Consider the following 24,681-nt stretch of genomic DNA (forward strand, 5'->3'; position numbering starts at 1 on the left):
CACGGGCAAGTCATAGTGTTTATAGAAAAAAAAAAATTTAGTTGATAAACCTTGTGTCCCAAAATCCATATTTACTAAGAATATTTGTCACTACTCATTATTTTGCATGACACCACAAAGGTACTGAGATGAATACTGTGGGGATTTTTTTTTGCAAAGATATTTTAGACAATGATCCAATATGAACAGCATATGAATAGATACTCCACAGTGTTGAGCTGATTTTCTACTGCTACATTTGCAGTACAATGTAAAACTTGAAGTGGTGTTACATCTTAGATAAAAAAAAATAAAATAAAAAAACAACAACTTAGTATGTAAAATATTATCCCACTTCGCTTTTCTTCCTCCTCTCTATCAATAAAAGTACAACAATATTTCAATATTGTAATGAGTTTCTGTGTAGCAGTACGATGAACACTGCTGAGTACGTTTACTAATATGTAGAAAACTAGCATTAAAGAGATCAATAAGATGAATTGGCCACTGAAACACTCCGGTACAAAAATGTATCACAGCTCACAGCAATGACATCTGCTTCAACTTCTCACTGTAGATGACAAAACTACTTCAGACACCCTGTAAGTACGTCATTTGTATAGTAACACAAGGAACAGTTATGCCTCGAGATGTGCTCTGCTGGTAGATTTTTTTTTTTAAAGAAAAAAAAAAGTCAATAAATAAGTACACTTCCCTTTCTTTTCTCATGGATGGTGTAGCTTTGCATAGCAGGGTTGGACCTCAGGGTCAGGCGGAAACGCACCGACCGCTGAAAGTCCTGCCGTGGTCCATGACACCAGTGATGAAGGTGATGAGGATGGTTGTGGTGATGCTAAAGATGATGAGGATGGATGGTTCAGTAAACCCAGTTAACCGGTACCCATTGAGGCTCTGCGCACAGCTGCTCCACAGCCGCCTGAAGTTTCTCAAAAGCCTTATCCAGATTATCGTTCACTATTGTCAAGTCAAAGTAATGGTTGTACGCCCGTTTGATCCTGGCACTCTCGTCCACTGTTTTCTTTAAGTCCGTTTCCTGCGAGAGAGACGCAAACGTCAGTGTGCGTCTTCAAAGCACGCAAAAAACTAAGTGTACACACATTTAAGTGTACACAGTCTTTAATGTCTTGGCTGACAGGAGAATACAGGTGAGTTAAATATGAGACTGACCGTCAGTAGTTTGGTGGTGATTCCTGCGTCCACCACAGCTTTGTGCATGGCTCGTAGTGTGTCCAGCTCGGGAGCAGCGATGAAAACCACAAACGGCATAAACTCCGCTGTTCTTAACACCTTCAGCGCCTGGCAATGACGGTCATTATTCAGTGATTTACTGGAGTCATACTGTCTGGTATAAAACCTGATTTATCTACACAATAAACCTGACCCTGCACTATACACAACATTGCATCTTTATTTTATCTTTATTTATCTGCAGAGGCTGAAATATTATTTACAATGTTGATATCATAACATACTGATCAGCTATAACTCATCAACAGAAGCAGGAAGGGCTTTTACTAGTAACTCAGGTTATCTAAGTATTAGTACTGTCCAAAACTTTCTAAACTGAATTTAAATTTTAATCACTTTAAAGAGCTAGTAATGAGATCCATTTAAATATTAATGTGCTTATAAGTCTTGAATAGCAACACTCTGATCTTATTTCATAAACCACCAAAGGAAACTGTCACTAAACAAATAACATTATATTTAGTATATACAGGGTTGGGAGGGTTACTTTGTGCTAAAAAATTGTGCTACCTCCCTTTGCCAAGATAACAACTCTGAGTCTTCTATAATGCCTGATGAGGTTGGAGAATTCATGGCAAATGATCTGAGACCATTCCTCCATACAGAATCACTCCAGATCCTTCACATTTCAAGGTCCATGCTGGTGGACTCTCCTCTTCAGTTCACCCCACAGGTTTTCTATGGGGTCCAAGTCAGGGGACTGGGATGGCCATGGCAGGACCTTGATTTTGTGGTCAGTAAACCATTTTTGTGTTGATTTTGATGTATGTTTTGGACCAATGTCCTGCTGGAAGATCCAACCACGGCCCATTTTAAGCTTTCTGGCAGAGGCAGTCAAGTTTTCATTTAATATCTGTTGATATTTGATAGAGTCCATGATGCCATATATCCTAACAAAATGTCCAGGTCCTGTGACAGAAAAACAACCCAAAACATTAAAGAGCCATCACCATATTTAACAGTGGGCATGAGGTACTTTTCCATATGGCTACCTCTCTGTGTGCACCAAAACCAGCTCTGGTGTTTATTAACAAAAAGCCCTATTTTGGTTTTATCTGACCATAGAACCCGATCCCATTTGAAGTTCAGTAGTGTCTGGCAAACTGAAGACGCTTGAGTTTTTGGATGAGAGTAGAGGCTTTTTTCTTGAAACCATTCCAAACAACTTGTGGTGATGTAGGTGAGTACAGATTGTATTTCTGGAGACTTTCTGACCCCAAGACGCATCTAACGTCTGCAATTCTCCAGCTGTGATCCTTGGAGATTTTCTGGCCACGCGAAGCATCCTCTTCACAGTGCGTTGAGACAATATAGACACGCGTCCAATTCCAGGTTTATTCATAACATTTCCAGTTGACTGGAATTTCTTAATTATTGCCCTGATGGTGGAAATAGGCATTTCCAATACTTGAGCTATTTTGTTATCGCCACTTCCCATTTTGTGAAGCTCAACAACCTTTTGCTGCATATCACAGCTACATTCCTTGGTCTTACCCATTGTTATGAATGACTAAGGGAATTTGGCCTATGTGTTACCTCATATTTATACCCCTGTGAAACAGGAAGTCATGGTTGAACATGACTGAACATGACTGTTCCTAGTCACCCAGGTGTACTAAAAAATGTTTAAATATCAATGGGAATATTCTTCAAATATATTTTTCTCATATGAAGTCATGGGGTGCCAATAATTGTTGCATACCTATATTTAACAAAGATATTTTTAATAAACTTGTGTTGAGTTTGCAGTTGTTTGATATCCATGAGAGCAGAGTATTTTTGTGAATCTTTTAAACAAAAGATCAAAAGGTTAAACAATAAACACAATTTTTCACAGCCTTCTTTGCTCATATTTACCAAGGGTGCCAATATTATAAGTTTAGATTTGTAACATAATGCCTATGATCTCAGCCTAGTTTTAGCAATGCCATGACCATTGTGACTGATAATTCTGTGGCTTGTTTCTGTGGATAATTAAGTGGCTGTTGGAAATTGGACGAATTACATTACTTACATGTAATCCCTTATGCTTTGTTTGTTTTTATATTTAATTAGAAATTACTACGTACACTGAAAATATGTAAAAGAAAAAAAAAAAATTTTTTTAAGTATGCTACAGATGACATGCACTCATTCAGAGCACCCTTTCTACATCAACCCAATCAATCGAGTGTCACTGATTGGAGGAAAAAGACAAAAGATCAGAAAACACCCGTTGAATTATTTTACGTGAGTAAAAACAATGCATGCATAACCTGATATTAATGTTGTCAGCAAATCTGCCATGGTACTGGGGTCAAATATTGATCCTGTGGTTTCTCTGTCTTCCTACAGTCACGTCTATGATTTTTAGCTTTAATGCATAAATATGGTGAAAATTCAAGAGTGTAATTTTGGTTTTCATAAGGACACCCAAGAGTAATCATTTTCCTGTAAATTTTAGCTAAACTTGAATAATATAAAAATATTTGGCACAGGCATCATTTCCACTGGGCACAAAAAGGATATGACTGCGATATACCTAGGATATGTTTTTCCATACTGCTTTCCTGCAGTAAACTTTGTTCTGACAGCCCTTATAAATATTGCTCCACTGTTTTTAATGATAAAATTCAGTAAACATTTTTATTTACTTCGGTATTTAAGTCCAGACACCTGCTGGCACCGCATTGAGTTAATGTTCTGCTCACCTGTGGGTTGACGTCCAGTATGCAGGTGCGACCGGCATTTACCACCTCGTGAATAGAGTCGATTTTGGTGCCATACAGATTCCCATCATACTCCCCATGCTCGAGGTAGCGGCCGGCTTTAATGTCCATCTCCATCTCTGCTCTGGACACAAAGCAGTATGACTGACCATCCTTCTCTTCGTCACGTGGCCGCCGACATGTGACTGATGGGAGAGAGAGAAACCACGAGATCAATATTTCACCATAATATCTTAATAGGACTGCTAACATAAATAATCAGGTTATACGATACTATTGAAAATATTAAACTGACTGATGAGAACAGACTGTTAGGAAAGACATGCACTCCAGGAGTAGTTATTAAACCTACAAGGTACAGTGGTGCCAAAGAGCAGTGGGTTTAACATGATCAGCCTGTTCTTCAGGCTTCTGCGGCCAACACCCTGAGCACCAATCAGGATAAGTGTCTTCCTCTGGAATGGAGGCATCCTAGCTACCTCCTCATAGATTTGCAGCTCATGACGATCAAATTCTAATACAGACAGGAAGTGGGTGTAGATGACAGGAAAAGAGAAAGAAAATATTAGATGTGCCCATGTGTCAGACACCTCATATTCCAAAAAAAAAACAAAAACCCACTCTTTACAGAAGATACAATAAAACATCTTCCTGTTGTGCCAACCTGCATTTTTTGCTGTTAAGTACATCATTTTCTTTTTCTTCCTTTTTCCAGTTATCGTTCCACAGAGAATTCCTGGAATTTAAGAAAAGGGAAATCACATTGCAGTGAGAGAGTGGTATGACTGATACCAAATTCACACTCCTCTCTGATCTAATAACATTCAAAGAAATGTCATTATAGATATCTATCATTTTGTTTATAAGGGTTTAAACAAAAAAAAAACATTCCTAACATACCTGAGCCTTCCATGTCTCTCCGTACAAATGCTTTCCTCTTCTCTTCCAAATACTGGCTTGGGATGAGACCGGTGCGGCCTCCAACTACACTACGGGCCTGAGGGACACACAGGTTATCATGTCAGTGAGTGCTTACACAACTCAATGGGTTACTTTTAATTTAGTTTCATGTAACTCTACATGAATGGTATTAAACTGTATACAATTTTACATGCTGAACTGGCACAACAGACCAGAAACATTCAGATGTGCTACCAACCTGCCACCAGTTGGGGTCCTCCCTGTTCACAATGTGCAAGATCTCTCCTTTGGAAAAAGCCAGACCTGCTTCTTTACAGGGAATGAGGTTGTCTGTTTCAGGGTTGTACTTGAAATGAGGTCTCAAATACACCTAAAAACAGAAAGTATTATTTTTAAGTGAATGTTAATTGGAAGCATGATCACTCTCTCTCTCTCTCTCTCTCACACACACACACACACACACACACACACACACACACACACACACCCGGTCAAAAGTTTGGGGACACGTAACTGAAATGTTTCTCATGATCTTAAAAACCTTTTGATCTGAAGGTATATGATTAAATGTTTGAAATCGGTGTTGTAGACAAAAATAGAATTGTGCCAACATATTCATTTCTTTCATTAGAAAACTAACAATATTTTTTTTTACTGGATGACTTGGAGCAAAATATTCCAAAAAGCAGCCGATAAGTTTCCAGTATCGGTGGGAATTCCTTTAATATTGTTTAAAAAGCATCTCAGGGAGATTCCTCAAGAAAATGATTGAGAAATTGCCAAAAATACATTTCTGGAAATTCTAGGCAAAAAATGAAGACGCTAAAATGTTAAATTATTCTGATTTATTTTTGATTTTTTTATATTCCCATAGTTCCAGTTGTGTTACTCCAGAGTTTTGATGACTTTTTTATTATTATTCTAAAATGTATGCAATGTGTGTGTGGGGGGAGGGGTCTAGGGGGTCTAAACTTTTGACCGGTGATTTATATATATCACTCTAAAGCACTATAATTTTAGAGGCAACTATGGGGGAAAAACACAAGTGTATGCAGTAGGTTTGATATTCAAAGACAGCTTCATTGAACTTATAAGTGACCACAGAATTGAGTGTAAAGGAGGACAGGACAATCTTCAGCTTGAACGTGCAACTGGCTGACATGCTGCCTTTATTCATGCTGCAGATGGTGCGTATGCGTGTGTAATTCTGTGCACTCAGTCTATTTGCATGTGTCAGGAGAAACAAACATTCTTTTTTTTCTTTTTTTTTACAAATGGATTGGTGGGAAAACATTTTTTTGTTTGCCATCTGACATCTACAGTATTTCTTTAGTTTTGAATTGGCTGTATGAGGCTAAATAATTCTTCCTTTGCACAGAGTTAGTATTACTCTGGAGCTGAGTCCTACCTTTCACAGTTGAAAACCAATTTTGATCAATACAAAATGATATGGACAATCTTTTAGTTCCATTTTTAACTCACATTTATAAACATAGTATAGCCCTGCTTTTTCCCCAAAAATTGTTTAATTAAAAAATGTCACATAACAAATTTTGTAGCACAACAATGTCATCTGAAGCAAGTATAGGAGTCAGCCTTAGTGCAAAACCAAAGAAGCAAATGCCAGACAACAAACATGTCTGAAATGACTACATTTAGAATAAGGGAAAATGTATGCATATTTCTTTTGTTTTTTTCATCAAGCATTTTATTAACTTCATCAGTTAACGTAATAAACCGACCGTCAGTCCTCTTCAAACGAGATGATCTGCAATATTTGCATGAGATATTATTAATTTTACAAATGAATAGCTTAACATGCTGTATTAATGAGTTATAAATCTCAAACTAGACTCTTAGTTTGTCTTTCATGTAGCTCTATGCTTAAGGACAAGTAGGATATTGTCAACAAGAAAGCATAGCATGTTTTTACAAAAAATATTTAGATGGCTTTTAACCTTAGTTCCTGTTGTGTGTACTGTCAACATACAAACTCTGCCTGTTCTCTAAGCACAGTGAAATAGAGCAAAGGGTACTTGTGTGTGAGAAACTGCTTTTATTATATTATACGTCTGCATCACATGAGGTTGCGAACAGACCTGTATCACTGAATGTAAAGAACATTTCGCTCTGATTTCACTCCAAGAAAGCCATAAAGATTGAGTTAACCTATTTCCATCACATCCCAGACCTCCTTAAAGAGTATGTGTGTGTGTGTGTGTCCATGTTCCTCTCTCCAAGTCTCTCCTCCCATCTGTCCTAGATAGCACAGTGTGTTATTAATAGGAATGGGCAAGCTCAGTTTCAGCTGAGTGGCATTCTTCCGAGTCAGCCTGAGGGCAAGTCTCTCCTCCTTGTGTGTGACTGGAGAATCAGACCTCTACTTCTCTACTACACCAGTTAACAGATGAGTAAAGAGACCACAGCCATGATCAGTGCACGTCTGGACTGACCCTAAAAAAATTGAAGTATATAGCCATGTACAGTAGATAGAAAACTATTTCCTTTATACTAATACCCTGTGAAATATAATAACTGGCACAAAAGCTAATATGGCTCTAGAGTGGTCACATTTTAATTCTAGGCCTTTCTAATTCTAGCTACTCCAACTGCATGTTTATCTACAGTCTGACAGGTTCATGAAGCTCAGGTGAGGACACAGTTTGATAAAATCTGCAGTGTGCCAGTTTGCTGTTTTCCGTTCACCAACCTGTGCAGCTGTGGGTGTGTCTCTGTAGCTGGGCAAGATTTTGAGGGTGACGCTTCCATTGATGTCCTTCAACATCTCCTGCAATGCCGTAGGATCGCTGCCCACCTCCTGGCCATTCAGCTCCCGGATGACGTCGCCCGTGTGCAGCATGCCCTGCCTGTCAATCATGCTGCCATGGAGAATGCGTGCGATCACAAGCTCGCCATTCTCCACTCGGAATGTCACGCCCTAAAAAGACCACACGCTTTGAATCTTATAGACTTTGTGTGCATGCACAGAAACAAGCATTCACCACATTCATTCGGTGATCACAGCTTTCAGCACCCACATCTCATAAATTCCACTATTCCCAGACAGCCTTTCTTTTTACTAGTTGCTAAAGTTCAGTTGACCTCTTAAGTCCACTCCATAAGTTCCATAAGTTCCAAAAGGCACAAGGGTAAGCCATAAGCAATTATGCTCTTAGACACCATTTTGAGTCTCAGAACCTAAACCAAGATAGAAACCTAAACCAAGATAAAACCTAAACCAAGATATTCAAACCCAGCAACGATCACTAGGATATCTGTCTGTGGATAACTGTGCCTCACACATTTCAATACATACCAAGAATAAACATTATTAAACAATCAAATATCAACACAAATTCTTTACTACTTATATACATTCACTGGCCACTTTATTAGCAATCATTTTACATGGTAGGATTCCACAATGTGTTAAGATCATTCCTTTGTGAACATTGCATGTTCACATGATTGCATCACTGCAGATAATTACTGCAGATTTGTCTGCTGACAAGCTCCCATTCTACCACATCCAAGAGGTCCTCTATTGTATTCAGAGCTGGTGACTGGAGAGGTCACTGAAGAACAGTGAACTCATTGTCATCTTCATGAAAGCAGTTTGAGACGACATTTGCTTTGTGACATGGTGCATTATCATGCTGGAAGTAGCCATTAGAAGATGTGTAAATTGTGGCCATGAAGGGATTCACATGGTCAGCAACAATACTCAAATAGGCTGTGGCATTCAAACATTGTTTGTACTGGTGGCCCAATGTGTGCCAGGAAAACATTCCCCACACCATTATGCCACCTCCACCAGCCTGGAATGTTGACACAAGGCAGTTTGGATTAATGCTGATGTCAAATTCTGATTGTGACTGTTGTGCATGAAAATCCCAGGAGATTACTTTCTGAAATAGTCAAACCAGCCCCCATAGGGCACCAACAACCATGACATTCTGCTGTTTGGTTTGAATATTAACTGAAGCATGACAGGCTGACTGTTCTTAATAAAGTGGCCAGTAAGTGTATAGTATATTATTGTACTATATCTTTTCTGGTCTAGGTGCATTAGGCTAATTGGGAAAACATTACTATTATTTTTAAATAGTTGTTTTTTATTCCAGTTTAAGTATTAGAATATGCTGCCTCAAAAAAAGTTTGCTTTATGACAAAGATCTTTTGGATAATAAAGCAAATTACTATCTGGTGTCTAGACAACACAAGATGTGGTTCAGAAACATTCATTCCAATTCTGACGGGCTGAAAAGTACATTAGCTCCCTCACCAGCGGCTCTCCTGCCTTCTTCTGGATGCTGATCATACGCACAGTGTCCACTGGCATAAGAGAGGTGCTGCTCTTGGTAGTGTTGTTTGCTGCAGATGGAGGTGTTTCAAAGGATTTAGCAGCCACCTGATCGTGAGTTTCCATTAAGGACTGGAAACATGAAAACATATCAGTAAATGAGCTAAATTCAGTACATACGGTCTTATGGGGACTTTTCATCCCATAGGAGCAGCCATAGGCACTACCGCTTATAAAGCCCTATGGAGGTAATGAACTTGTAGATGAGGGCAAAGCCACTGACTGGCCCTCCAGGACCGTAATTGTGGAACACTGACACAGAGCCACCGAACAGTTTTTATTTACTGCTCCAATACATGTATTAAACCTGGTATTTATCTACTGAATTAAATCAAAAGTCTTTGAGCAGGGAAATCATTTAAAAAATGTGATTAACAAATAAAAACTTCCCAGGATGATTACAGAATTTACTTGTACCACAGTGTTAGTTGCACACTGAACACCACTTATTGCCAGTCCTCATGAATTAGTGAAGATTACCAGAATCAGTGTCATTGTCACCTGGAAGTGCGGTTCCTTGAGAATCTTGGAGAGCTCTGCTGCGCTGTCGTTATGCTCGGCCAGGCCACTGATGTCAGACAGTATCTCGCTCACCAGCTCCACGTTGTTGTTCCGCACTGCCTCGAGCTTCACATCCTCCAGTCTCTCATGAGCCTGGGGAAAGTGATAGACCACAGTCACTACAGAAAGAACTTTAGGATAGGGGCTTACATGATTACATATGATATAACACACTTGGAATTATGCAGTGACAAAGAAATGTTATATAAAATAAACTATTAAATAAAAGCTATTTTGTATTTCACATTTTTAGCAGTATTTCTGCTTTGCACATTGTTTCCGTCTCATTCAGAAGGCTTTATTTAAAGACCCCAAACAGTGGAGCCAACTTTTTTTGTTTTGTTTTTTTTTACTTTGTCCTCCATAATACTTCTGTTCTTGGCTCTGTCCAAAGTTGATTGATTAGCTTATCACTTTCTTGTTTCTGCCCCTGGCCATGACCCCTGAGGGGGAATGCAATACATAAATTCCTAGTGGGACTGTAGCTGACTGCAAACATTACGCTTCTTCCAGGGATTGTGTTGGGTGTAGACAAAAACACATACCATATCAAGAAATTGGATATACACAGACATACACAAAAACACACACACTGACATGCAGAAGCACACCAATGTTTGCTAAAATTATAATAACTTCATACTCATATATAATTTTAAAAACAGATGCGCACGAGTGAATTGCTGATCAATAAAGAAAATAAACAGACAAGGTTTTGGGTACCTTGGCCAGAGAGCGGACTATGGGACTCTCCATGATGCCACGGAGGAAGATGAGGTCAATGTCTTTGGCGCCGGTGGAGGGAGGCAGCTCCTTGAGGTTATCCAACACTTTCTGCATAGCTACAGGAGAGATATAACAATTTACTTAAGACAAAAATGCACTCATATAAAAGCAGATTCCAGTTTCAGACAGAACATTCATTTATTGTTTATTGGGAACCCAAGTAACATTATGAGATGCCGTGAAATGACTCAAAACCCCCTTATAACAACAAGCACAATCATATATTAATGCAGTTTTTAGTCTGACTGAAGATGGAAAACAGGTGGGTTAGTGAATTAGGGCTGGATAGTATGATGTTACAGTGTAATTTCAGTGCTACATATAGTCACTATGTGGATTAACATTGCCTTGTGCCTTATGCCATCAGTGTCAACAGCATAAATATCAATACTGTAACAGTGTCTGGAAAAAAAAAAAAAGACATACATTATTTCTAGAATTAATTCCACAACCCACTCTGTGGTGAATGGTCTACCTAAAAAAGAACTCAAAAGGGAACTCATCCTCTTCTGCATGTGACCCTGTGATTATATTGGTTTAGAATGGTAAAAGCAAAATCAAAAAGGATTTAAAAAAATCTATTAGCAGACCGATGCCATGTATTCAGCCATCTACTTTCGCTAACAATTCTAATAAAATTAATATTCCTTTCATCGTCATCTCTACTGCACTTTAAAACCTGAATGTCTAAAGAAAGAAGAGCAAAATCTCAATTCCATCAAGCCTTTCCAAACTACATATCAGTCTTTAGAACAGACTGAAAAATTCATTCATACGCTGTACATGCTGTTTTGTTCAATCGTGTCTTTTTTAGTTATCTAAAACCGTATAAAATACAGCCACATATCAAAGTACAATGTAACACTACAAATTGTTTCAGAATTCAAAAAGGTAGCTAAAAATACACTCGTCTGCAATCAACTCCTGAAACTTGCTCAGTGTCACCAGCTCAAGCAGAATTCCCAGTGATTGTGCCGTTGTGTTTTTTTTTTTAAATCACCTTGGGCCACAAAAAAATGGGGCCTTAGGTTAGAAGCTGTAATCTATCAAAGGTTCATTTAGGATCTGACTAAAAGTGAAATGGGGGAGATTTTAAACCAGCATCCATTCTTGCAACCTTGAACTAGTTGTGGGAAAGTCATAGCCCCTTCTCAGTTCCTTGTCCAATTTGCACTATTTGTGCATTACTTTACATTCATTAACATTTTATAGTAAGAGCCAAAGATAATTAAGCATAATTAGTGGCCAAACACATAAATTGTTTATTGACTTGCTTCTCTGGCACTGAAGGAGCACATTCTACAAAAAAAATTGTTTATTAGTAATTATTAATGCTTTTTAACATTACCACTGAGAATTTTCACATTCAGGTTTAATGTTCAGGTTTAATCAGGAATATCAGCCAAATAAATTACTGCAATAGCACAAAAAGTTTAGTATTTGTGTTTTAGTTTTCATCAGATTTGTCCTGTATTTCAGCTAAAGCTTCTCATATAGGTTTATTACTGCATTAGATTTCAAACCCTACTTCATTTGTTAGCTACACTTCTGTGAAAAAGTATTTGATATCCTGATTTCTTCTGTTTTTGTGTATACCTCATACTAAATTGTTTCAGAAATTAAACATAAATCTAGGATAAAACAAAGGCATCCTGAGTAAACACAAAATACAGTTTTTAAATGATAAATGTTATGTATTGAAGCAAAAAAGTAAGAAAATGTATTTGCCCCCATAGTTACTAATTCCCTGCATTCATAATGGGGTTCAGCTGGACTAGACACAACCAGGTCTGATTACTGCAAACCCTGTTCAATCAAATCAACACTTAAACAGAAGTTTTTCACCAGCATGAAGTTGGTTAAAAGGTCTTACCCAGTAGTTTTTGACATGTGTGATAGGTGTTGGATAACTTCTTTTTTGCTTCAATTAAAAAAATATATATAAGAACTGTATTGTGTGTTTACTCAGGTTGCCTTTGTTTTATGTTGTATTTTGTTTGAAGATCTAAAACTATTCAGTATGCGATATACACAGAAACAGAAGAAATCAGTGGTGGTTTAATGGTTAAGGTGCCGGTCACAGCCAAGCTGCCACTGTTGGGCCCTTGAGCAAGGCCCTTCACCCTCTCTGCTCTAGCTCTAAGGGGCACAGAGGGGCGCAATCCTGCACCTTGACTCCAACTTCCTAACAAGCTGGGAAATGCGGAAAAAGAATTTCATTGTGCTGTTATGTATAAAATAAAAATCAGGATGTGTATATATATCAAATCACTTAAGAAGCAGATTTTACAGAGGGATGTGAAAACCTGTAACCACGTCCAACAATGTGAGTAACAGAGGTAGAAATCTTTGAGACTGCATTGTTCAGAAGGAGGGTTTTGTATTTGGGATTGTTAAGGGTGCTTTGGAATGATTAAAATCATTCTCCAGGAAGACAGTCATGAGAAGAAGTGAAACAATAAATACTTATTTAATTCTATGAGTTGATTTAAATATAAATTGTTCTATGTGTGTACGAAAATCCTTCTGATGTCACTATGACTGAATTCTGGAAAACAGCCAAAAGATTATGGAAAATCTGGTTTTCAACCAAAATTGAGTTTGTCTGCCAATAACATACATCTCTACGGTAAGAAAAAACAATATTATATAAGTTTAGAATCAGATACCGGCTGTCAAAATGTCCTGCACCATTTCATCATCGTCAAAACTGAGAAGAGCGCTTACGCACACAGAACAGATAACAGTGGTCATAGTCTCAGATGTTTAAATGACCTGCACAGCTTTTTATAAAAACCTTAATTCAGTAAAGAACAAGGTGCAGCAGTTAAACTCCACATTAAAGAGTCACCTACATTTCACATAGCACCACCACCTATCAATACAGAAATGGCAGAGCAAATGGATCAATAAATAATGCATCAAAAGCACTCAAGCCACGACAAACAGCTCGAGTGGCTCTAAATGGGCCGATTCATCACGAAGTGACTTCATTAGCATAGTGCTAAGCATTTCCATGGTGAGAACACCTACACAAAAACCACTCGCATAGCAAGGTCACAAACTGTACAACAACAAAACACGCTCTTCCAGTTCCAGATTTACTACTATCAACACTTTTTCTCCAGCAGTCTCTCTTGAACAATGAGAATAATTTTATACAAAATAAAAAAAGAATCATTTGACCCACTCTGCTACTAAATTTAGAAATGACCCATAGTGTTGCTGTTTCTACTACAATCACATGGAAGAGCTGGGATAAATCAGGCAAGTGTGAAGTTTACCAGTTTGGGTATAAAGAAAAGTTTAAATTTGAAGCCTTTTTATTGAAGCCACTGTAAACATTTCCACCCAGTAAGACATGAGCATACATGGGTTACTCACAACACAAGCTGTAGTGATATAATCTGTCTAAAGAAGTGAAGAGATGCATTTGATTTTCTAATTAAATCCAGGGCAGATGTTGAAAAGGCCACCATCTGGTTTCTTCTTATCACCAGATAACTGGGCCATTGATTAAGGAAAGTAAATGAAAGATTAAATGATGACATGTCAGGAAACACACTGCCTTATAACATGTTACATCAGTGTAAATAATATTTTTTTGTATCTTGCTTTTTGTGTATGTTCCATAATACCACACTAGGAAAAATGACAGGCAAACGGTGAAATACATTCCTGAGGTCACTGGTATGAAAAAACTAATAAAATCTGAGGAGACTGGACTTTATACAAACAGCCCAGGATCAGGTGGATCAGAAAACAAGTCTAATGAGACTACATATGAGTGGCGGCCTGGAAAAACCCTTCAGATGGTCAAATTTGGACATTTTCTATTAAATAAGGTTTTGAATACTACATGTTTTCCTGAACTGATATGTTTCCCTTTTATATATCTCAACCAGAAGTAAAGTTACCACATTTTAAAATCTGCTTACCCCCAAAAGTGAAGGAGAAAAATCACATTTAAAGATTTCATTCCAACTCCAAAAGAAAGATGTCCCACCTACCTCTACATTTATAACCTAATTTCCTTATTGGGGGGATGGGGGGGGGGGGGGGGTTTCTCTCGTCGCTGTCGGACACAGAGACACTAGCCAATACAGGGAGTCTGTGAGCTCATGTATGTGGAAAAGAGCTGACCTGTGATGCAGCATGAGCAGCAGTTCGAAAAGATGGGGTTGGTTGGCTTCAGAGGAAGCACGTTAGCGTTCACCCTCCATTTGACTTATATCAGAAGTGGAAAGTCAGACCCCTGAATTATATCATTTTTTGACCTCTGTGCATTCAAGCTACAAAGTTGGAGAAAAAAACAGACTCCAGAAAAGAGTGAACTGTGGGTGCTCCTGGTTGGCACAACAGAAAAAGTGTTCACCCTATCATCTGGAGATCTGAATCCTGGTGATGCCATGGATGGACCTCTAAGACAGCACAATTGGCCATGCTTTCTGGTTACATTTGACATATCTGGGAATTCTCAGCTGGGTATGATTCAGTGAGTTTATTGCTTTGAGTTTATATTTTCTTTATTTTGTCCATTGTTACCTGTTAAGCAGTTAAGCATCCTTCTATGTTTTGACAATGTGACGTTAGAGGAGCATCACACACAAGGTAAGGTTATAAAGTAGCCTAAATAAAAACATTTACATTATAAACATGTACATCTTAAAGTACATAATGAAATATGACTGGTTTTCCACCACACGCACATCTGCTGTTAGACCCAGGATTCGTTCATACCCTCTTTGGCTGTTGTATGCATCTTGGGGGTTTTATTCTCTACAAACTTTGTTTGTGTTGCCTTAGAAATATATTTTGTTCTTGTCTACCTTTAGTTTCCTTCTTACTTCTTTTCTTATTTTCTAAAGATCTCCATCATTTGATTTAAGCCTTTCAATTCCAGCCTATACATCCCCATGGAAACATGAAGCTGAAAAAATATGTAAAATAGGTCGTAGATAAAAGTCTAGAAAAAACAGAAGCTGCATTGACAGTGTAAATTAATGCAACAGATTCAGCGCTCTTTAGGATATTTAAACTAGTCACCTGCAACTTCAGATCTTTCATTTAATTTTCAAGTAGAACAGTCCCTGCAGTTAAAAGTTGTTGAAAGTATGTACATTTCTTTAAGGCAGATAAATGCATTTTAAAATATCACAATTGGGAAGTTGGAGTGGAGTGGTTAAGATGCTGCTCTTTTGATTGGAAGGTCAGGAGTTCAAATACCAGCACTGCCAATCCCACAGTCACTGCTGGGCCCTTGAGCAAGGTCCTTAAACCTTAACTGTTCAGTTGTATAAATGAGACAATTTATAAGTTGCTCTGGATAAGGATGTCTGCCAAATGCTATATATATATGTATTTTTTTAAATAAAAACCTTCAACAAAGCTATTTATCATTTAAAATCCTTTTTGCAGCACCATGTCACTGTGTACATATCTGTAAGAAGACAGGAATTCTGATCTGCCTTACACAATAAGTCATGAAGCAGAAGATCTCTTCCTCAGGGGCTTACCTGTACCAGACTTGGCATTAGCAACAGTCATTATTCCTAGACCTTAGGTCAAGTCACAGCTTAAAGAAAACTTGTGGGAGTCTTCAGAATGAGATCAGCACACCTAGAGGACTGGAGGGAGACAAAACCTCTACATGAGAAAAGGTACATTTACACAAGTGAATGAATGTGAATGTTATTGTTACAGTAATGTAAAGCATGTTGTGCTGTTTACTACAGGCCTAAGCTTGTCTTCATAATAAAACACAATATTACATTTTTATTACAATTTGTCTTGGTGTTAGAGTCAACAACATAGAATTTATTCATGCAGTATACAATCATTTAAATAACAGAGAGTAACTTACAGTAAACATACACTAGACTAGGAGTCCTGTGAAATGACATATAGCTCAGGGCCACTGATATTATTCCATTTCCCAAATCTATTTCAGCTCCCAAAACAATGCTTGTAGGTGGACTGGCTAAGCTAAATTGCTTCATGACCAGGATAAAGCAGTTGCTGAAGATGAATGAATAAATATTAGAGATGCACCGATGTATCGGACGATAAATATTTTTCACGGTATGGGCCATCAGCCGTTAGTTTAAAAACATCCGATGATCAGGGCCAATTATATCCTGTCAATCAAAAGTGGGTGGGAAAACACATCGATTTCATGATGTGTGTACAGAAGATGTCTCTTGTGTGTACAGAAGATGTCTCTTGTGTGGAATGACAACAAAACTGCAGTTTATAAGCTCTGTACTGCTAAAATTTTACACCGGAAGTGAGCAGCATTGAAGTGGGAGTTTCGCCGTCGAGTCAAATTTTTATTCCACCCCCCCCCCCCCCCCCCCCCCCCCCGTCAAGCTGCTCGCGTTGAATTAAAGCGCCAGTACACCGTTGAAAGATTTAAATGAAGATGAGTTGACAAAAGTATATATTGCACATAAAAATATATATGTAGAGTAGTATATTTCATATCTAGTTAACGTTAATATATAAAAAAGTTTCAATTATATATTACCAGTTTGATGTCAGTGATGAAGTAGAAATGCTTTTGTTTGTGGTGAGTGAATGTGAAGACTAACAGGAGGTTTTTTTAGAATTAATAACATTGAATAAGTCAAGAAATCTTACTTTAATCTTCAGAATGTAGTTCATGTGTTAATGTTAATTAGAGTAATGTGTTTTCTGTTTATGAGACCAGTTACTGTGAAACAACTTGTTGAAATGGAGAGAATAAAGTTTTTATTTGCATTCCCTTCAGAATTGTGAACTTAATTATTATTAATTTAAAAGAAGGTATATAAGGCTATGGGTTATCTGTATCGGCCGATATCACTCTGAATAAATGGTTATTCGTATCGGCTGAGAAATTTTGTATTGGTGCATCTGTAATAAATATTTCCATCTACATGAATTCAGTCCAAAAACAACCCTAATAGCCACACTTTAGTCCACTACAGACTAAAACCTTTACCTCATAAGTCTAAAAGGGCTGAGTGATATGTAATATTGATAATGTCTGACTAATGACTGACTCCAGTGTTCCTGATTTAGCATCCTGACTATCAGGACATGAGAGGAGCAAACTTCACATAACAAACAGTACAGAGACTCACTTTGATGAACTAATAATATTAATTGCACATTTCGACTGTATAAAATATTTTTTCATCAAACCCAGCATGTCTAATCTTCTGGCCTATTCTAAAGCTCGCTGGTTAACTCTTTATTATTGACAAGCGTGCAAACAGTCATTTTAGCAAACAAATCAAGGCCTCACCCTATTCAAATAAGAAAAGAATCCAAGCCAATCTCTGCTTGCACACAGATTTGGAGCAAATACTTTCGCTTAGTAATGGTGTATGTGGAACAAGGAATAAAACTATAGAAACATCCTTTACATTTCTACTATTTCAGGTTTATTAAATGTTCTGGGGAAAGATTATTCAAAGTAGCTGTGGTTCTAAAGGGCCAGAGTCCAGCACTATTTACCAATGTCCCTATTCAAACAAACCTGATTCATCGTATTAGTTCATTACTACCTTTAGTAGTGGAACTGGATGTGGCAGAAGAAATGGCACCCTACCTTGGGTTCTCTATAAATATCAAATGGACATTATGGGTATTCTGTACCTGCTAGAGTACATCATTTGGGCACAATCCTATTGTAGTGCATAAATATCCACTACATTTTTCAGACATGCCCAGAAGTGAACAGCTGACTAATTCCGAAGAAAAACACAAGACAGCTCTAGTAAACCTTTATCAAATGAAAACACTGAGCATCATACACTTATGACTAACCTGTCAGCCCACTCGACCCTGTCCATCAATGGAAAGGGACACTATTATTATTTGATTGGGATACATTTTCATAGTGTATGTTGGGCTGGTGTGAGTGTAATAATGCAGCAATGTTGCTGGGTTTTGTTTTGTTTTTAACACCGTGTGCTCTTGCTGACCACTTGGTCCAGGTACCTTGTTAGTCCAGGCTTAGACCAATGTCCACCAGCATTTGATCAGTGTTACTTTCTGACCACAGCACTTCTGGTGGCTGGATATATTTGGTTGACAGACTGTCTCTAAACCCAGAGGTGACGTTGTCCATGCCACTGCCACACAGACTACCATACCACAACCATGTCCACATCAATGCCATGCTGAGAATAGGGGCGTAACGATCCAACAATTTAAATCGATGCATCTATTTAAAATGTCACAACTGAAATGAACTGAGCATAACTATATGAACGATCATAAATCTGTTATTATCTATCATAATTGGTTATAAATCTATTATTATCAGAAAAAAGACAAACAACTGGTGTGTATAAAATAATTCATATTTGCAAAAAACTGATGTGTATATAATTTAATAGCCTGGCAACACTGACTAGTCCTTCTTTAAGTCGTCATTATTCACGAACTAACAGATGACACACTCCAGATTCAGTGGAATGGTTACACATTGAATCGCTGCCTTTTGAAACTAAATTGTATTAGAAGCCTGAGGTTTACGCCCCTAGGTGAGAATACTGGTTTTTACAAGTGCTAGAGCAGGGATGTCCAAGCTTACATTTATAGCATTTGTCAGATGCCCATTATCCAGAGTGACTTCATCTCATTTATACAACTGAGCAGTTTTGGGTTAAGAGTCTTGCTCAGGGGAAAGCACTGGGAGCTTAATTTGGTAAGGTCGGTAAGTAGACCACAACAGCCCTTGCACAAATCAATGTTTCACACATTCTCACTTGCATCATTGTGCCAGTAGCAGGCTTCCAGAGTTCAACTATACTGCATATGTACCTGATAAAACTGCTAAAAATTACAGGTACAGTGTGTGTGTTCCTAATACACTGGCAGCTCAGTGTATAATAATGTTTTGTTACTCCACCAAGGAGCATCATTTGAAGCATATTAGTCATGAAAGGCATTGACATCTGTGTCTCTGCCTCAGAGAAAATTGCATCCCATTTCATGAATCGCATCAGACACGTATAAGCAAGACATGGCAAAGATCCATTTCGACAGACACACCTACACGCATGCATCGAGCATATGACTTTACATAACACATAAAAGTAGGCCTCCACTGTTTTATTATTGCTTTTTAATCAGTCTACTCTGGTTATTTATGGCTGCGGTGCTCATGTACACAGCCGGATCTGGACAAATTAGCTGAATTAAAGGGGACCTATTATGCAAAATTAGCTTTTACATAATGTTTGACCATAAATGTGTGTCGGCAGTGTGTGCACACAACCACACAACCCTATAATGGTAAAAATCCACCCACTCCTTTTTTATATATATATATATTCCCCATACATCATAAACAGTGACTCAGAATGAGTCGTTAGTGTTTGCTATGCAATGTGACATCATGTTGGAACAGGCCCCGCCCACGACTGGTGACAGACTCTGCCCTATGAGTATAGCTCCTCCCCTGAGTGAGCTGCACACAGTCCACCATGTTCTCCGTGCTGGAGCAGCTACAGTGATGAGAAGAATGTTTCAGCTTCGTAAGCTTTGTAAGTGTTCTGTTGTTAGCTGTAACAATGAACATAAGAGCATTCATGTACTCCCGGCATCAGAGCCACTGAAGACACAGCGGAGAAGTTTTATTTTTGAACGAAATGTGCCCCAGAAAACAGCTAAATTTGTATATGTTTCTGCAAATCATTTTACACCTGACTGCTTTGTGTACGAGGGTCAATACTAAGCAGGATCTGCTGAAAAGTTGATTCTCAAGCATGGATCAATACCAGCTGTTTGTGATCCAGCTTCATATCCCAGAAGCACCAGCTTCATATCCAGAAGTATCGCACTTTATATTTTGTGAATGTTTGCAAATCGCCTTTAAGAATGAGCTTGTTAGCAGATTCCTAAAGTTACCATTGTATCTGATTGTATTCACAGTAGGGATGGGCGATATGGACTTAAAACTATATCACAATATTTTCTTGTATTTATTGCGATAACGATATCAGTGACGATATAAATATAGTACCATGCACCACTGTTTTTAGCTACGAGTGATAGCTGTGATCTTGAGAGCCTCAGAAACACAAACATTGATCCAAAAGTAAAATTGATTTTCTGTAACCAAACCAGTTCCAGATTTTAGAGGTAGCTCCTTGTTTAGCAATGAACTCCACCTTCCCCCTACTTGTTTTCGCTCTGCATGTGAGCTGTGAATGGGTTGCACACTATCGCACACCGAAATATGTCATCAACTAGGCTTTATTATTATTATCGTGGGAAGATATTCTTATTGTGGGGAAAATTTCTACCACTATATTGCAAACGATAGGATATCACTCATCCTTAATTCACAGACCAGAGCTATGTCATCATTTTTATTTATAACCCAAAAACGCTTACAGTCTGTATAATCCATACATACAGGGCTGAACGCCAGTATTTACAGTATCAGTCATATTGGTGCTCCTGACTTGTTGTAGCTGTAGTATCCCAAGCACAAGCTTGGGACACCTGAGACTTATATTACATCTTGTAAAAAGGTGTATAATAGATCTCCTTTAAATAAACCTATTACAAAGTCAAGGTTAAAGAGTGCAAGTGATAATAGTCTGCTTATACACAGGTGTGAAACTAAACTCCCCCATAAACAGTGTCATATGTTTACAAAGTCTAGCTAGACAGACATATATTCAGAAATATATGTCCTTATTATAGATACAGTGTATCCCCCATCATAACCTGTTTATATTTATGTGTCTCCAGCAGACTGATGAGTTTAGAGGAGCATGAACGCTCCTGTAAAACCTTCCTAGAGGCCATGCACAGAGTCAAAGGGACGACAGGACGCAGAGGAACAAGGAAGAGGAGACATGTGAGCACACCAGCCATGAAACTGTCGACAAACTGGAGTAACATGGCGCAACCTGTTTTTTTTTGTTGTTGTTTTGTTTTTCTAGTTATATCCATGTCCTACAGTTAAACTAGAGCTAAAGCACGAGTCTCAAACCTGTAGCGAACTGTAAGCTCTTCACTACTTCAATCTCCACGCTAATTCTTTCACCTCCTGTGCTTAGCGGATACGGTGTAACTTCTACAGAGGAGGGTGAGCCGCTGTGAGTAAGGAGTGGATAAACCTGAATGAGTCTCGCTGGAAGTCCCTGTGCGACATTAAACCGCAAGTACACACGCTCTCCATTCAGCACTGAGCCAACCGTGTAGCTTAGCTTAGCTAGCACGCTTAGCGAGAGCACCAGTTGAGAAGCATACGGCTGAGCCAATTAGCTTCGTGACATGATACTAGTAATATCGGGATTGAACGGAAAAAAGTTTACTTCAGGCACTTCAATCACTAAACCAGGAGCTGGATATCGAGACGCCGTCTGAGCTCCGCCGGTTTCTACTGGTCACTGGTTAAAGTGTCTGTTTGTAACAGCTAGCCAGCTAACAACCCTTGTTTAGCCAACCAGTATCAGCTGGTTATTATTAGCGAGCTAGCTAACTGGATTTAGCTGGTTATATCTGTATGATGGGAAGTAGCCAGCGGCTAATCCCTGTCTGAACCGAGCAGGCAGCCACGTGCAGGCCCGCGACACTGTCACTCTCCATGCTAATAATACGAACATGAGCGGATCAGAAGACTACTACTAAAAAACAAATGACTTACCCAGTATTCCCGTATGGTCCCGTCCCGTCCCGGTAAGATGGGCACAAACCCCCCCCCACCCCTCTCTCACTCTCTCTCTCACACACACACACACAACGTCCCACAGCAGCCCGGGGAAAGCGCTCATCCTCTGCGGTCAATCAAAGTCATTAGCACCGCCTCCATCCAGTGACGTCTCTGCTCCATGTACATCTGACACGCCCCTTTACGATGCAGATGACACGGATTCACGAGGCTGGAGGCTTTAATAGAGCCTTCTGTCCTCCATGTAATCTAAATGTGAGTGTTAGTAGTGTGTAGCTTAGGTTTTAAAGGAAAGCATTTAACGTGTACGTGTTCGTCTTAAACACCATTTGCCAAATAACAAGTATTTCCCCACAGGTTGTGGGTTTGATTCCAGCCACTGCCCTGTGTGTGCGGAGATCGCATGTTCTCCCTGTGGTTTGGGGGTATCAGTACTGTGTGAATGTGTATGTGACTGTGCCCTGCGATGGATTGGCACCCTGTCCTGGGTGTACCCAGCCATGTGTCCCATGCTCCCTGGGATAGGCTCCAGGTTCCCCGGGACCCTGAAGGATAAGCAGTATAGAAGGTGGATGGAAGTATTTCCCCACAGCATGAGGCCTCTGACAGCATACATGTCAGTGGCTGGAGACAGCCACACCTCATCAGCTCTGGAACCACCAGACTGATAGATCCAGCCATCACGCCACAGTCCACAACCTAACACAACACAAACAAACACATAGGATCCCCCCCTCTTCAAAGCAACAAGTACTTTTCTTTCATTCAATTTCATACTGCAATTGAATTATGATCAGTATCAGCAAGCTCATGTGGTACATGTGGTACATATTTCCTCTCCAAAAGTATCATTATACTTGATGATATTTCATACAGTTTCCATATGAAGATCCTATCTTGTGCAATTGTTAGCAAGTTTGTAACTTGTTCGTTGTTAGCAAGCAACTAACGATCAAATTAATTTCCTTTTAAATGTGCTCATCGTGACAATCATAGTTTAAAATATTGGAATGCCACTGTACAGTTTTCCTGCGTAAGAAAAAAGTTCACTGGGATGACACAGACACAGAATGCTTTGTGTTTCAGCAAAAAGGAAATATTATTTTCTGCAGATTACTAAGATAGTACCCAGAAACTTTGTGACCCCTCTTCTGTGGCTTTTATCAATGGCTTTAGAGTAACGAGGCCAATATAGTCATTAATTCTAAATATAATAAGCACCAAGCATCCAATATTTGCTGATGTACCGTGACATAAGGGGATGAGAGAAGTATCAAACTCTAGCACTCCGCCAATTTGAAAGTGTCTGATATTAACTGTTTTTTTTTGTTTGTTTTTTTTGTTTGGTTTTTTTTTTTTTTTTGGGGGGGGGGGGGGGGGGTTGTGGTTCAATAACTATAATTAGCTATCAAGCATAATTATCCAAAAGCTTACAGCAACACTGCAATGTAACTAGCTATAAGTAGTATCATGTTTTTAGACTTGATGGCCAGTAAGGTCACATTTTTTCTGTGATTGGTTACAGTGTAGTCATATACTGTCTAGTTATACTGACATCATTGAATACCTGTTATTTGCATTGTAGGAGTTATTTGCAAATGGAAATGGAAAGAAAAGGAAAAGAAAAGTAGAGCTGAAGGACACATGAAAAGACAGTGGAGATCTATAACAATCCTTGCCATTTTAGATCTGCATATACTAGACAGGATTACAGTTGACCAGTTTTATAATTCAGTCAGAAACTCTCTGAAAGTCAGAAAGTCACTTCTAGGCTCAATGACTTCAACGGTAGAGAATAAGGTAATAATATGATTAAAAATATATCTATATAAAGTAGGCCACCTTACTAAAATTATTCATATTTTTTATTAACTTTGAAACCTAGCTCAAAGCATTAAATGTGCTTGTTTTTGTCTTTTTCTTACAGGATCAAGCTGATGACTCACAGCCAGATAGCTCATATATCCCAGAAACAAATATAACACAGAAACCTCCTCCAAACGCGCACCTCACCTGCCCGACTGCTTGTCTCCATACCCACTGTGTCTCCACCCACTGGCCTAGCGTCAGACATTCCTCTTCCTGTTACACCCTCACTTCTGTCATTATCTACCACCTATGCACATCCCTCAGGCAACACTATCAAGTCAAAATATGCCCCTTCAGCCACTGGGTCAAAAGTGAGTGTAGATATTATGTATTAAAAGATAATATGTAATAAGTCCCTACTGCATACTGTGTCTGAAATTCAGAGATTGTGCATTTTCCCTTCATATGGTTATAGTTTACAGCCTGGACAATTTTAGTTAATAATTAGTTTAGTTCTAAAACCTTGAAAATATTAGTTAATAATTCTTGTGAATAATAATATAAATTAAACCAGGATGGGTTATAATCAGCATTTACTGTAATTA

General features: G+C 38.6%; 1 protein-coding gene and 1 long non-coding RNA gene across 3 annotated transcripts in view; one reads left to right on the forward strand and one right to left on the reverse strand.

Moving 5' to 3' along the window:
* Positions 1 to 22,381, reverse strand: pals2a (protein associated with LIN7 2, MAGUK p55 family member a). 2 transcript variants are annotated; one of them, XM_017471654.2, is made up of 13 exons: positions 22,244 to 22,381; positions 16,104 to 16,214; positions 10,525 to 10,643; positions 9,742 to 9,894; positions 9,163 to 9,312; positions 7,588 to 7,815; positions 5,116 to 5,247; positions 4,857 to 4,953; positions 4,621 to 4,692; positions 4,309 to 4,470; positions 3,939 to 4,141; positions 1,168 to 1,296; positions 1 to 1,033 (listed from the first exon to the last, which is right to left on the reverse strand). In XM_017471654.2, exons 2-13 carry the CDS (start codon positions 16,132 to 16,134, stop codon positions 857 to 859), a joined length of 1,653 nt encoding a protein of 550 aa, XP_017327143.1. In that variant the 5' UTR covers positions 16,135 to 16,214; positions 22,244 to 22,381; the 3' UTR covers positions 1 to 856. The 2 variants fall into 2 exon arrangements, with proteins under 2 accessions (XP_017327143.1, XP_017327134.2); XM_017471645.3 differs by lacking the exon at positions 16,104 to 16,214 and having other exon boundaries at positions 22,244 to 22,352.
* LOC108267528 (uncharacterized) overlaps positions 20,463 to 24,681 on the forward strand; it is an 8,158-nt gene continuing 3,939 nt past the window's right edge. The window contains exons 1-2 of the long non-coding RNA XR_001813138.3: positions 20,463 to 21,758; positions 24,195 to 24,447. This is a non-coding gene — a long non-coding RNA (uncharacterized LOC108267528). The remainder of the gene's footprint in view (positions 21,759 to 24,194; positions 24,448 to 24,681) is intronic.

The sequence above is a fragment of the Ictalurus punctatus genome, chromosome 1, assembly GCF_001660625.3.
Source record: "Ictalurus punctatus breed USDA103 chromosome 1, Coco_2.0, whole genome shotgun sequence".
Classification (NCBI taxonomy): domain Eukaryota; kingdom Metazoa; phylum Chordata; class Actinopteri; order Siluriformes; family Ictaluridae; genus Ictalurus; species Ictalurus punctatus.